Below are 15,550 nucleotides of genomic sequence, written 5' to 3'. Positions count from 1 at the left end.
AGGAGGAACCTTGCACCTGACATTGCCTGAAGAGACCAGAGACAAATCTGAGAGCTTTCTGGGATTGTAGAAGAGTAAGAGAAGGTCCTAGAGATCCAACAGGAAGAAGCATCCTTGGTGTCGAGGCTCAGCACAAAAGGGAAATTATATTTTCTCAATGGCGATTGGGTGAGTGAATGGGATGGAATGGGGTGGGGGGAAGTCAGCTGATGGAAATCCCAGCTGTCGACGCAAAAAGAAAACTGTGGTTTGGTTTGGTTTGGTTTGGTTTGGTTTCTTTTCTACTACACCTCTGGGATCAGCTGGAAGAGTGCATTAGAGAGCAGCGTTCCAATGGACAGGGCGATGAAATAAGTGAGGACACGGCTGAAAAAGGTCTTCTTGGTGCAGGGCATGATGAGAACTCCCAGGAGAGAAGCCACGTTAATCAGGGACACACTGAGGAAACCAAAGCCCCACACTGCGGAGGAACAAGAACAGACAGCAGCCCTGGTTACCAAGGGCAGGGGAGAGGGCGGTGGAGGGCTGCTGGTGCGGCTCCTTCGGAGGAGGCCCTGTTTCACACCCACACGTTCTTGGAGCCAACCAACCAACCAATACTTGGGGAACACCTGCTCTGAATTGAGCCCTGCGGGAGAGGCAAACAAGTCACAGAGGTGGTGTTCTTACTCTCAAGGAGTTTACAATCTACTAGGGAACTAAAAACATAAACATGCAAAACGTGCAATAATAGTACTCAAACAGAAGGGCTGAGAATTTGTCACTGTAGGGGAGCTCCCAGTGTGAGAACTCTCCTCTCCACCAAAGCAGACCACAACCTGTCCATGACTTGGGAGATAAATCCTAGGTTGCTGCTTACAATATGAACCTGATCAATGCGTTAAAAGACAGTAATAGACAATACGGGAGATATCACAAGGCAGCACGTGATTGATTGTCAAGTGAGTAGGCCTGATAATGACTCTAAGATTTTAGAAGAGAGAAAGGTTGATGTGAGCTAGAGTCGTCAGTGAAGGACACCGGCTGGCATGGGGAGAGGAGGACTTAAACCGGGCAGGATTGAGATTATCAGAGAGGACATTCCAAGAAGAGACATGATCACAGGACAACGTGCAGTTTGGTGGGAAGGGAGCATTTGTGTAGGAGAGGAGGGAGAATGGGACCACTTTAAAAATCTGGCCAGATGGGAGTATTACCTCTCAGGAAATTAAAAGACAGTCTCAAGCCAGGCCTATTACCTGAGTTTGACAACCTGTTTAGGTCGGAATCAGGGAGAGAATGACTGATGGGAGAATTGGGGAGAGTTGTTGCTCTCTCCATTGCCTTTCCCTGGGCCAGGTAGGAACTAGGAAGGGGAGAGACCAGCACCACCGGGGGACCCAACAGTGCTACAACACCAGACTAGCTCTGGTGGCACCCATGAAATGCTGAGAAGGCCCAAAGGGAGGAGCGACATTGTTCTTAGACATGACTGCTTACCTTCCACTGCACTTGGTTTCCCTTCCTCGGTCTGCTCGTCCTCCTCATTCTCTTGGTTCTCCAAGGTGCAGGCTCGAGAGTCCAGCTGCTGCAGGATTGTGGGACAGAATTCCTGGAACTCAGGCTTGCCGATCCTCGACTGGTCACTGAAATTGTGGGCAGCAAAGAGGTCTGCAGAGCTAAAGCACTGGTGAGAAAAGTGGGGTTGGGAGGACAAAACAAAGGCCCCTGTGAGTCCAAAAGCTTTGCTTTTTCTTTTAATGGAAACATCACTCAGAGGTCTTTCAAAAAAGTAAGATGAGACAGCTTTCCCATATTCAGTGAAGCTTAGAAATTTCCAATTTCTTATGGATGAAGCTGCTTTGAAAGCCCAGAACTCTTCCTTTCTAGAGGCCAATTACCTCCGGGTAATGTCAGCTATGAATTGGTTCCCCCACCTCATTCCCTACCTTCTCTACACCTACCCCAGCTTCTTCATTAAAAAGCAGCCATGGAGGGGCAGCTAGGTGGCACAGTGGATAGAGCACCGGCCCTGGAGTCAGGAATACCTGAGTTCAAATCTGGCCTCAGACACTTAACACTTACTAGCTGTGTGACCCTGGGCAAGTCACTTAACCCCAATTGCCTCACTAAAAAAAAAAAAAAAAAAAAGCAGCCATGGGGGCAGCTACGTGGCACAGTGGATAAAGCACTGACCCTGGATTCAGGAGGACCTGAGTTCAAATCCAGCCTCAGACACTTGACACTTACTAGCTGTGTGACCTTGGGCAAGTCACTTAACCCTCATTGCCCCTCCAAAAAAAAAAAAAAAGCAGCCAGGATAGTCAAGACTCACCATGTCCTGGACCCACCTGTGTACAATCACTTCTTCTCTAATGCTTGTTTCTAAAAGCCGAATCTGTTCCAATACAATTGCTATATTAGGCAATATATTTGAGCATTATTCAAATGTAAAGCTTGTTATACTCTGTTTCCAAAAACAAATGAGAATACAGAAAGTAGCAGTATACTTCACAATAAGCCACAAGTTGTGACCCATCTAATACCCAATTCCAAAGCAAACTTTAGAGCTCTGACAAGGTCAAGAGCCACATTTCTTGTCTATCTTCTGGCACAGCAGGAGCTGTGGGTAGAGGAGGGCTGGTCTAACCCTGGCTCCCCACCACCTTTTACCGTCCACTATGACCAAGGCCCCCGGTCCAGCCCCTGGAAACTAGGGAGCAGGCTGAACAACACCTATTGTAGTATTTATATATTTCTTAGCCATTTGCCCTGTATAAAAAGTGTGCTACCATTTTTGTTAGGCTCCAATGCTTCTTCATGTGTCCATGATGAATATTCTACTGCTAATGCCATTTCCCCCATAAGCCCTGTAGTTTTTATTTTCAGATTTTGCATATTTCAGTGCTTTCTGGGAACTCATTATATTGAGTTATAGTGGGACTGAATGTATCTGACTTTTTCATTCACTTCTACTCAGGACTATGAATCCAATATTATTCATTAAAAGCCTACTATTCACAAAGCACTGGGGAAACTACACAGTCCCTGTCCCCAATAATAATAACTAACATTTATATAGCACTTTAAGTTTGGCAAAGTACTTCATATGTGATCTCATTTTTTCACAATGACCCTGTGAGGTAGGTGCTATTATTATCTCCAATTTAAAGATGGGGAAACTGAGGCCGGGAGAAGCTAAGTGATTTTCCTAGGGTCACACAGCTAACAAGTGTGGGGGGGTGTTGGGGGGAGGCAATCAGACTTAAGTGACAGCTAGTAAGTGTCTGAGGCCACATTCGAACTCAGGTCTTTCTGACTCCAGGGCCCTGGTAATCCAGCCACTGCATCACCTAGCTGCCTCCTAACAAGTGTTTGAAGCAAGATTAAAAGTTGGATCCTCCTGACTCTAAGCCTGACACTATCCACTTTACTCCCTCATTTCCTGAAGCTTGTGGTCTGTGGTTCTAGAGGGATACAGCATATACAGAGACAAACACACAACAAGGTGGGACGTGATGGAGGCAAAGGAAAGAACCAAGCAAGGAAGGATCTCAAGTCCCTCTGACAAGGGGGGAAGACCCTCCGCCTGGGAGTGGGAGTAGAGGACAAGTGAGTACTCAAAATCAGGGAAGGCTTGTGAATGGAGCCTGAAGTCACAGTCTAACCCACACACAAAAGGAATCCCAACCACAACATACCTGACAAGTAGTTATCCAAGGAGGAAGAGCCCAGCTCCTCCCCAGCACCCAGTGCTACTAGCTCTGCTCTCTGGGCACAAAGAAAATGAGCCTTGACCCCTCCTGCACATTACAGTCCTTCACATGCTGGGGGGCACCTATCATGCTCCCCTGAGCTTTAACTCAGTCCCCCTAAGGCATGGCCTCAAGCCCCATGACCACCTTAATCACTCTCTTCTTGAAAGGAAAGGAGAATTTCAATGGGCAAGGAGGTGTGCAACCTAGGCACAAAGGAGTAGACTATTCCTTTAATGCACACTGTAGGCCTAACCTGACTAATCGTGTTTTCAGATTCTTCTCCCTCCATTCCCCCAGGAAGATATCATGTATTGAGCAACAGCACAGCATAGTGGAAAACTTATTAGAATTGTAATCAGGAGAGACCTGAGTTCAAATGCCACCTTACATACTTTCTAGTTCTGTGGCCCTAGGGAAGTTACTTACCCTCTCTGATCTCTCAGCTGTGAAATGAGTATTTGTAATGTCTATCTGAAGCATGTGAGGATCAAAGGACATCATACAAGTGAAAGTGCTGTGCAGACTTCTTTTGGGAGTTCAGACCTCCAATTTTAGGGAGTAGGAGACTCCCAATGTGCAAACTCCCTCCAGGAATACAGATCAGCAACTCATCTGTAATTTATAGTCTTAAGGATGTCGCTGGGACAGCAAGAAGGGAAGATTTCCCTTGGTCACAGAACCAGGATGCATCAGAGGCATGACTTAAAGCCGAGTCTCTCAGATTCCAAAGCAGACTCTGTGGCCCCTCAAAGTGCCCTATCAATCCCAGGGATCATTAGATTTACTCCAGCACCTTCCACTGTTTCCCTTCTCCCAAGCCAAATCCTGGCCACCTCTGAAGGCCCAGGTTGGTTCCTCAGGGACTTCCTCTTCCTCTGAATTATCTCATTTAGCCCTAAAGTAGATGCCACCTTGTGCTCTTCTGTGGTTGTTCCGTGGGTTAAGTCTTGCCTTCCCAGCCTGCCTAGCTTCCTCCTTGAGGGTAGGGACTGTATCCAAACTCTTCCCACTCAGCTTGTTTCTTTGGATTTCTGGTCCTCCTTTTCCTCCTGACCAGCCTTCCCACCCTCGGAGATCCTTCCAGGCGAGGCCCTCCTTTCCTGACTGCTGCCTGCCTGCCCAGACGCCCATTTCAGGAGTAGGGGGTGGGGGCCTCAGCACGCTACACCTCGCTGACAACTCAAGTCTCCAGACTCCTCTTTCTCTTCCTCCTGTCACGTGGCACGTCCTTTTCTCCCCACTTTCCAGCTCACCTTTACAAGCAGTACCTCTTTTTTTTTTTTTTTGCAGGGCAATTGGGGTTAAGTGACTTGCCCAGGGTCACACAGCTAGTAAGTGTTAAGTGTCTGAGGCCGGATTTGAACTCAGGTACTCCTGACTCCAGGGCCAGTGCTTTATCCACTGTGTCATCTAGCTGCCCCCCAAGCAGTGCCTCTTAAGGGTAGGCACCATTCTGCTTCCTGGTATTTGTACCCCCAGCATGTAGCACAGTGCCTGGCCCCCAGTAAATCCTCTGCAGATGATTTCTCTCTATTCTGCCTCCTTTGCACCAGACACAGGGCTGCCATTAATAGTCTGTGTGACCCTGAGCAAGCTACTTTGTGGCTTAGGACCCTGACTACCTCAGCTATAAAATGAACTGGATCAGAGATTCTTAACCTGGGGGCCACCAACTTGTTTTTTTTGTTTTTCTTAAAGTCTAATCAGTGTATTTCAACATAATTGGTTTTCTTTTCATCCAATGCATTTTTTATGCTTATATAAATGTTTAGGAGGAGTCTATAGGCTTCACCAGACTGACCACCAGAGTGGTGGTCCATGTCAACAAAAATGTTTAGGAACCCCTGGACCAGATGATTTTTTTTTTTTTTTGTGGGGCAATGAGGGTTAAATGACTTGCCCAGCTAGTAAGTGTCAAGTGTCTGAGGTCAAATTTGAACTCAGGTCCTCCTGAATCCATGGCTGCTTTATCTACTGCGCCACCTAGCTGCCCCGGGGACCAGATGATCTTTGACTAGTTCTGATGCTATAAGATTCTCCAGACTTGAGCTTCCTCATTCATAAGCTCTGATAGTTAAAACTGCACTAAAACTTTTGGAAATCCCTGTATAATACAGGGTTGTTGTGAGGAGAATCCTTTGTAAACTTTAAAGGGCTAGAGAAAGGTAAGTTACTATTACTATTGTTATTAAGCCAATACTGGACACCCACTAACTCTATGTTACAGATAAGTGGATAAGGAAGTAGCCTATTTGCCAGCAACTCCTTCCTGTGCTGAATGAGACAGAAAGCACATTTACCCTTGAAAGATTCCTCTGTTCTACTTGTGGCTGGGTGATGTTTTCTCGTCCGACCCCCACGTCAAGGCGGTTGAGCAAGGCCTTCAGCTGCTGCAGGGTGAGGGTATCCCCCTCACCATAGCGATGCATGAGGTCTTGAAGGAAGGAGACAGCAGTGATGGCTGGTGGCCCGAGAGATGAGCCACTGGATCTGGAAGCAGTGCCCAGCATGCACAGCAGAATTAATAGGAGGCTCTGGGGGGCTCGGTGTAGCTTCATGGTGACCAGATGGAGCTACAAGAAAGAAGAATGAAGTAATAATGAGTCTCTGCCCTCCACATGCCAACAAACCAGCTCCCCTCCCGATCTCTTCATTCTGGCTGCCTCTCAGGTTCAAAATCTGGATATCACCTCTGACTTTTTTTTTAAGTGAGGCAATTGGGGTTTAGTGACTTGCCCAGGGCCACACAGCTAGTAAGTGTGTGTTAAGTGTCTGAGGTCAGATTTGAACTCAGGTACTCCTGACTCCAGGGTCAGTGCCACCTAGCTGCCCCTTCTGACTCTTTTTTTTAAAAAAAGTAATTATTTTATTCTGTAGCAGCCAAAGAGCTATAAAACCATGCATACCTTTCAACCTAGCAATACCACTACTAGGTTAGTATCCTAAAAGAGATTTTTTAAAAAAAGAAATTGGGGTGATGCATATCAATTGGGGAATGGGTGAACAAACCGTGGGATGAGAACACTTATGCTGTAAGAAATGATGAGCAGGATGCTATCAGAAGGACTTATGAAAAATGAAATTCATCTACAGAGAAAAAACTGATGGTATCTGAATACAGATTGAAGTATATTTTTTTTGTTAGTTCCTCTTTCTAAAGTTTTTTTTTGTCTGTTTTCTTTCACAACCTGACTAATGTGGAAATGTTTTGCATCACTGCACATGTATAACTTATATTGAATTGCTTGAGTTCTTAAGGGGCAGTGGGGAGGGAGGGAGGAAGAGAATTTGGAACACAAAGTTTTAAAAATTGATGCAAAAATTTGTTTATACATGTAACTTGGGGAAAATTATAAATAAAATATTTTTTTAAAAAAGAAAGAAATGATGAGCAGGATGGTTTCAGGAAAACCTGGGAAGATTTACATGAACTGATGCAGAGTGACATGAGAAGAACCAGGAGAACACTGTACACAGTAACAGCAATATTGTATGATGATCAACTATGAATGGCAGCTATTCTCAGCAATACAAGGATGCCTAATCATTCCAAAAGCCTCATGGTGAAAAATGCTATTCATCTTCAGAGAAAGAAATGAAGATCTAAGCATGCTATTTTTCACATCCTTTATTTTGTTCATTTTGGGGGGGGTTCCTGTGTTTTCTTTCACAACATGACTAATATGGAAATGTTTTGTATGATTGCACATGTATAACCTATATCAAATTGCTTGCCATCTCAGAGAAGAGATGAAGAGAGGGAGAGAGGGAAAGAATTTAAAACTCAAAAATTTTTTAAATGTTAAAAATTATTTTTACATGTAATTAGAAAAAATATTATTAAAGTAATTGTTTTCAATGACATTTATCTTCTCTCCTCCCTGCCCCAACCTCTTGTTGGAAAAAAAAAACCCTTATTTAATAAGTAAGCAAAGCCAAGCATAACAAATTCCTTTATCAGCCGTGTCCAAGAATGGGAGTTTCATAATACATCTTTCTTCCCATCTTTATCACTGGTCATCTGGAACATGATGGGTCATTGCATTGATTATTGTTCTTGGGTCTTTCAGCATCATTTGTCTTTACAATGTTGTTATTGTATAAATTATTTTCCTGGTTCTGTTCCCTTTGCTCTGCATAGTTTGCCCAAGATTTCCCAGATATGTCTGAAGCCACTTTTTTTTAATCATAAAAGTATTTTATTATTTTCCAGTTACATGTAGAAAGTTTGGAACGTTTGTTTTTATAAGATTTCTTGTTCCAAATTTTTCTCCCTCTCTCCCTTCCCTCCCCAAGACAGCAAGCAATCTGATATAGGTTATATATGTACAATAACATTGAACATATTTCTGCATCAGTCATGTTGTGAAAGAAGAATCAGAACAAAAGGGAAAAACCTCAAAAAACAGAAAAAAAAAAGTAGAAACAGTATGGTTCAATCTAGTTTCCACAGTTCTTTTTGTTTGTTTGTTTTGTTTTGTTTTTAGTGAGGCAATTGGGGTTAAGTGACTTGCCCAGGGTCACACAGCTAGTAAGTGTTAAGTGTCTGAGGCCGGATTTGAACCCAGGTACTCCTGACTCCAGGGCCGGTGCTCTATCCACTGCGCCACCTAGCTGCCCCTCCACAGTTCTTTTTTCTAAATGTGGAGATAATTTTCCATCATGAATCCTTTGGAATTATCTTGGATCATTGTATTGCTGAGAAGAGTTAAGTCTACAATAGTTGATCATCACGCAATGTTGTTGATACTGTGTAGACTGTTCTTCTGGTTCTGCTCATTTCACTCATTTCACTTACATGTTCATGTAAGTCTTTCCAGGTTTTTCTGAAATCTGTCTACTGTGTGACAGCACAATAGTATTCCATTACATTTATATACCACAACTTGTTTAGCCATTCCCCAATTGATGGGCATCCCCCTCAATTTCCAATTCTTTGTCACCACAAAAAGAGCAGCTATAAATATTTTTGTACATGTGGGTCCTTTTCCCTTTTTTATGACCTCTTTGGGAAAAAGACCTAATAGTGGTATTGCTGGGTCAAAGGGTATGCACAGTTTTATAGCCCTTTGGGTATAGTTCCAAATTGCTCTCCAGAATGGTTAGATCAGTTCACAACTCCATCAACGATGCATTAGTGTTCCAATTTTTCTACAGCTTCTCCAACATTTATTATTTTCCTTTTTTGTCATATTAGCCAATCTGATAGGTGGGAGGTGGTACCTCAGAGTTGTTTTAATTTGCATTTCTCTAATCAATAGTGATTTAGAGCATTTTTTCATATGGCAATAGATAGCTTTGATTTCATCTGAAAACTGTTCATATCCTTTGACCATTTCTCAACTTGGGAATGACTTGTATTATTATAAATTTGATTTAAGCCATTCTTTTCTTTTCTTTTCTTTTCTTTCTTTCTTTCTTTTTTTTTTTTGGCGGGATAATGGGAATTAAGTGACTTGCCCAGGGTCACACAGCTAGTAAGTGTCTAGCATCTGAGGCTGGATTTGAACTCAGTTACTCCTGAATCCAGGGCCAGTGCTTTATCCATTGCGCCACCTAGCTGCCCCCTAAGTCATTCTTTTCACCATTTCTTAAGATACAATTGTATTCCATCCCATTCATCACCTTTGACCTTTCCCTACTAATATAAAGTCAGCAAGTTCCATCAGTTCTCCCTTTTAACTCCTTAATGCTTATTTATTACTCCTCTATCAGTTCCAAACTCCTCTGCCTAGTTATTAAAGTCCCTTACAGGGGCAGCTAGGCAGCTCAGTGGACAGAGCACTAGCCCTGGAGTCTGGAGGACCTGAGTTCAAATGTGACCTCACTTACTAGCTGCATGACCCTGAGCAAGTCACTTAACCCTGACTGCTTCCAAAAAAATAAAATAAAGTCCTTTATAATTAGGCCCCACCTTACCTATTATTTCCCACTACTTCATAAAGTAATTTTGAGCACTCTGATGGAGGGAGACTGAGAAGGAAGATGGAGGAAACAGTATTATTGTCAGGAAATTAGGAAATGGCATTTGTGCACAATCATGGAGGAAGGGCATCTAGTGCAAAGTCCAAATGGAAGAGGAGCTCCCTACAGATGATGAAGTCCTCCAGATGCTTCTTTTTGCAAGTGATATTGTGCTGATTGCATTGAGCCCTAGAATACTACTTATTGCTTGTTGTCATTGCTCAGTTGTGACCCCATCTGGGGTTCTCTTGGCAAAGATACTGGAGTGGTTTGCCATTTCCTTTTCCAGCTCATTTTACAGATGAGGAAACTGAAGCAAACAGGGTTAAGGGACCTGCCTAGGGTCACACAGCTAATAAGTGCCTGAGGCTGACTTTGAACTCAAGTCCTCTTGACTCAAGGCCTAGCACTCTATCCACTGTGGCACCTACCTGTCCCAATACTATAGAGCATACTAAATAAAATCTATAGCCACTTAAAGCAGTTGGACCATTTGAAAATAAAATAAAATTTATCTTTAAAAAGTAAAAAGAGGGGCAGCTAGGTGGCACAGTGGATAAAGTACCAGCCCTGGGATTCAGGAGTACCTGAGTTCAAATCTGGCCTCAGACACTTGACACTTACTAGCTGTGTGACCCTAGGCAAGTCACTTAACCCCCATTGCCCTGCAAAAAAAAGTAAAAAGAAAAAAAAAAGATTTGGGCCTAACAATCTATATAGGTTAAACTTAGTGACTGAAGAATGCCTATTGTCCAGACTCTAATATTCAGGTGGGTGGAGAGTCTATGGAACTAACCTATTGGTACAGGTATCTTGGAGAGAAAAATGAAGAAGGTCAAAGGGATGGGTGGTTACAGAGTTTAGTAGGAAAAAGTGGGTAGGTTGAGTTATATTTGGGATACTCTTCTGAGCTTCCAAGGACCCCAAGCTATTCCCTGAAATAAAACCCTCTATTTTTAAATACCAATATCCTCCCAGTGATACTGCAAGGATGAAGATCATGGAATGCCACCATCTCTGAAGAGATTGTGGGTAAAAGTTGTACCATTATCCCTAATAAAACCCTTTTAGTTCTTTAATTAACCCTTTAATTCCTCCTCAGAACCAACACCGGAATTTATTCAGCTGTGAGAAATACTCATTCTTAGAGGACAACTCTGATTTTCATTATGATCTTGATCCATTCTGTCAAATGCTCAGTCAAGCACCATCAAGTGCTAAGGTCTCTGTTTACTATTATTTACTCCCCTATAGCTCCCCTTCCTGTAGCAACTTAAGTTCTAATAAAGCACTTTACTGCAACATCCCTGCAAGGTAGAGAGTGTTATTTTTATTCCCACCTTACAGACGAGAAAACTGAAGCTCATGGAGGTAATGTGACCAGCCAGATCACAAAGTTAGGAAATGTCAAAGTTGGGATTGTGAGATTTAAAATTGGGTATACGAGCATTAAACTCCTCCTTTAACTTTTCCCTTATATATCTCCCAGACCACTAAGAAAAAGAAGCCTCTGAGCTTTAATCAGTGAGGGATTAGTTTTTATTGTTTGGGAATTAATTAGATAACAAAAAGGTGATACCAATTAGGGAAATAGGAAAGTAGAAATACAAATGAATAATCTTAGATCTAAGCTTAGTCTATATTCTATAAAACTCACCAAATCCCAAACTGCCTGCCAGGCTGAGAACCAGCACACGTGCATGCCGCCATGGCTAAGTTTTAAAAAAACCAGAGAGAGAGAGAGAGCTTCCATTCCCCCCTCAGTTTTTAAACTGCCATCCTGGAAGTTGGTGCCCTCGGACACGGCGTGCTTGGCCAGCTCTCCGGGCAGCAGCAGGTGCATGGCCATTCGTCGAGGTCTCCTCCCCAAAAGGGCGGTCCTTCAAAAGCCGCATCAGTAGCATGCGCTCAACTCTCAAATGATTCAGCTAAAACTTCTGTTTTTTTTTTTTAACCAGATTCCCCGCTTTGTTTCATTTGAAAAACGAATGAGTTTGCTCAATGAAACAGCCAAAAATAATATCCTATGCTAGCTAATAATGTTAATATCAATATAGAAAAAGGGAGAGAGAAAAGTTCTGCCCAGAGGGGCAGTCCCTCATGAACGCGATGCTTTGACATTAGTCTTGCAGAGGGAGGGCCTCTGCAGAGAGTACATGTTACAGATGGTATATAATAACAGAAGGAGATAACAAAAACTAACAAAACAAAACTGTTCATATAAAGTCTCTGAGTTATAGTGTCTTCTTGAAGTGGTAAGATGTCATCAGGAGGAAGCTGGATTCTGGTCTGGAAAACTGGACTCTGGACTCTGATCTGGAAAACCGGATTCTGGACTCTGGTCTGGAAAGCTGGATTCTCTTCTTTAATTGTTTGATAGGATATTATATTCTATTATTTTTGACTGTTTCATCAAGGAAACGCCCCGTTTCTTAAAAGAAACAAAGCGGGGACTGTAACAATTGGAATGACACCACCTGCTGGAGACTTACTGTAAAAAAACTCCACCATGAGGTGAAGGTCTCTGAAGGCAAGACCATGCGTCTTTTCTTTGGCGTCAGGAAGTGACGTTTGCTTGTGGGAGGGAGAAGGGGGAGCCTGGTGCTCTGACTTGCTCTCTTTCCCGAGGACTCTGACAGAGAAGGGAGCTAGAAATGCACTCTCCCTTTAATAGATAGATGAATGTAGGCCTTTCTCTCTCTCTTTACCAAAATCTTATTCTCCTTAATAAATGCTTAAAAGTCTAACTCTTGCTAAAGCTTATAATTTATTGGCGACCACTCATTAGATATTTTAGACAGGCTAGCTAGAATTTAAGCCTTAACAGGATTTAAACTCAGGTCTTCTGGCTCCAAAGTCAGCAAATCTTTCCACTGAGTCAGCCGGTGTCTACACTTTACTAAGCCCAGTAATGAAGGTGAGCAACCAAGCTGGGTAACGCTGCTGTGGCTCCAAACAGAGATGTCATTATAAAGCCAAGAAAAGAGGAAGACTTTTCCCCCCCCAGTGACTCATAAACTGGCACAAAAAGAGATTCTTGAAGAAGAGTTAGTGCCAGACGTACTTTGAGCTTAAAGCAGCAGGACTACCTACTTTGGAAGATGATATTCATGGGGATAGATAAATTCTGGTATGTGTAGTGTACACGAGAGCGCACATGCGCGCGTGCACACGCGCACACACACACACACACACACACACACACACCAGTCCTCACTTTTCATGGTCATGCCAGCTGTAAATAGGACTCTGGGGGTTCTCTGTGTTTGGAAGCAAGTTTATGAAAAACTGTGCAATTGAATCCTCCCTTCCCATCCTTTCCCCCTAGAATTTCCCAGGGCAGAGATGAGGCTTTTGCCTGCCCCTAGCCCACTCCAGCCAGCACACAACCATGCAAATCCAACTAAGGGACTGAGTGATGAGGTAGACTGAGTACTGGATTTGGAGTCAAAAAGACCCAAGTTCAAATCCTTCTTCAGACACTTCCTAGCTGTGTGACCTGGGAATTAGACTAACCTTTGTCAGCCTTAGCTTCCTCAACTGTAAAATGAAGATAACAATAACATTTGCATCTCAGGTAATAACAGCATCTACCTCACAGGCTTATTGTGAAGATTATGTTAACTATTACAACTATTACTATTAGTGACTAACTCTGGATCATACCCCAGACTTCATTACCAACTGACTGTTCCTTCTTCTTTTTTGGGGGGAGGGGGGCGGCGGCAATGAGGGTTAAGTGACTTGCCCAGGGTCACACGGTTAGTAAGTGTCAAGTGTCTGAGGCTGGATTTGAACTCAAGTCCTCCTGAATCCAGGGCCAGTGCTTTATCCACTGTGCCACCTAGCTGCCCTGACTGTTCCTTCTTTAAGGGCAGGTAGGTGGCACAGTGGACCTGACACCAGGCCTGGAGTCAAGAAAACCTGAATTTAAATCCTGCCTCAGATTGTGTGACTCTGGGCAAGTCACTTAACCCTGTTTGCCTCAGTTTCCCCATATGTCAAATGAGCTGGAGAAGGAAATGGCAAACCAGTTCTGACCAGAAAACCCTAAATAGGGTCCCAAAGAGTCAGATGGGACTAAAAAGGACCGAACAGCAACAACATTCCTTCTTTGTCCAGGGGTTCTTAAATTAGGGTATATGAATTGTTATTTATTTATTTATTTATTCATTCATTCATTCATTCATTCATTCATTTATTTATTTATTTAGGTGAGGCAATGGGGTTAAGTGACTTGCCCAGGGTCACACAGCTAGTAAGTGTTAAGTGTCTGAGGCTGGATTTGAACTTGGGTCCTCCTGAATCCAGAGCAGGTGCTCTATCCACGGGTATATGAATTTTTTAAATGCTTTCCCTGACAACTGATTTCCATTGTAATCCTCCGCATTTTAAAACAATATTTTGAGAAGGGGTCCGTCGTCTACATCAGACTGCCAAAGGGGTCCAAGACATGAACAAAAAGTATTAAGAATCTCTGCTCTGATCTAACCTCACTTATCAGCTCACACTAACCTACAGGGATCCTAACATTCCTCCCTCCCTGGATCTCTGCCTCACGCCCTTAGCAAAGTAAGGGGTGACCCAAAGTAAAGAGATTCCCAATGTCTGCCACTTCCCCCTCCACCCAGGGCAGCCAGGGAGGGGAGCTAGAGACCTGGGTTCTGCTTCCTTTGCTTATGAAGCTTGATGTTCCTGGGAGAAGCGATGGGGGTGGAAATGGAGCGAGGAAAGTTAAAACAAAACAACCATGAAGGGAGGGAGACAAGATTAGAACCAGCAGTTATCCGTTCATCATCAACCAATATTTACCTAGCGCCCACTGGGTGACTGTCTCTACAAAGGAAGGTCCGCAGAGCAAAGAGACAGCGGTCACTGCCCTCAGGAGGCGGGAAAGACACACAAGTGACTACTTATGTAGAAATACACTGGGGCCCTTGAGAGGGAAACCAAGTGCAGAGAAGGCTGGAGCTGGGCATGGAGGAGAGAGGGAGTGGCGTCCTTATATGTGTGTGGCTTCCCCCTCTCCAGCATGTTGACAAAGCAAAGCAGAAAGGAGTGAGGCAGCCAACAGTCCAACCCCGGGGCTTCTTTGGCCAGGGCTTCCAAAGAAAACCCAACAGGAAGGAGGAAGGTTTCCGACTCCAAGGAAGAGAACCATGACCAGAAAGAAGAGAGATAACTGTCTCCACCACACCTTTCCCTCAGGGGAACAAATGGAAGGGGGCAGCTTTTCTTCCCTGGTCCAAACCACCACGCAGAGCACCTGGTCCAGCACATTTATTCCGCACAGGAATCTCTACCACCCACTAAGCCAATTAAGTTGCCAAATCTTGCAATTCCTACCTTCACTGCACCTCTGACATAAGTCTTCTCTTCTCTCACAAAGCCACCACACTAGCTCAGGCCCCCATCACTTCCTTCCTGGAAAATGCAGTAGCTCCTACCTAGTTGGTCTCCCTGCCTCAAATTTCTCCCCATTCTAATTCGTTTTTCCCATAGCTACTAAAGCACAGATCTAACCTCCTCAATCCCCTCCTCAATGAACTCTAGTACCTTCCTATTGGGACAGGTAAGTAGGTAGTCCAGTGGATAGAGATCTGGGCCTGGAGTCAGGAAGACCTGAGTTCAAATCCAGTCTCAGATACTTACTAGCTGGGTGACCCTGGGCAAGTCACTTACCTTCTGTTTGCCTTAATGCACTGGAGAAGGAAATGGTGAACCACTCCAGTATCTTTGCCAAGATAAAACTCTATGAACAGTATTGGTGTGTTAGGGTTCACAGTGTCACAAAAAATAAGCCATGACTGAACAATGATAAGAACCTGCCTTTCATCTCTAGGTTCAAA

The 15,550-nt window shown here is 43.8% G+C and overlaps 1 protein-coding gene across 3 annotated transcripts in view; it reads right to left on the bottom strand.

Moving 5' to 3' along the window:
• SLC39A14 (solute carrier family 39 member 14) overlaps window positions 1–15,550 on the bottom strand; it is a 68,838-nt gene that overhangs the window by 13,937 nt on the left and 39,351 nt on the right. For 2 of the 3 annotated variants that reach the window (XM_043983887.1, XM_043983888.1), the window contains 3 exons: window positions 6,038–6,310; window positions 1,480–1,666; window positions 291–460 (listed from right to left, as the gene is read on the bottom strand). In XM_043983887.1, the coding sequence (XP_043839822.1) occupies window positions 291–460; window positions 1,480–1,666; window positions 6,038–6,295 (615 nt within the window). In that variant the 5' untranslated portion in view covers window positions 6,296–6,310. The remainder of the gene's footprint in view (window positions 1–290; window positions 461–1,479; window positions 1,667–6,037; window positions 6,311–15,550) is intronic. The other variant, XM_043983886.1, reaches the window with a different exon arrangement.

The sequence above is a fragment of the Dromiciops gliroides genome, chromosome 2, assembly GCF_019393635.1.
Source record: "Dromiciops gliroides isolate mDroGli1 chromosome 2, mDroGli1.pri, whole genome shotgun sequence".
NCBI lineage: Eukaryota > Metazoa > Chordata > Mammalia > Microbiotheria > Microbiotheriidae > Dromiciops > Dromiciops gliroides.
Note: the sequence above shows the minus strand (reverse complement) of the source record. Positions and strands in the feature narration are given on the sequence as shown.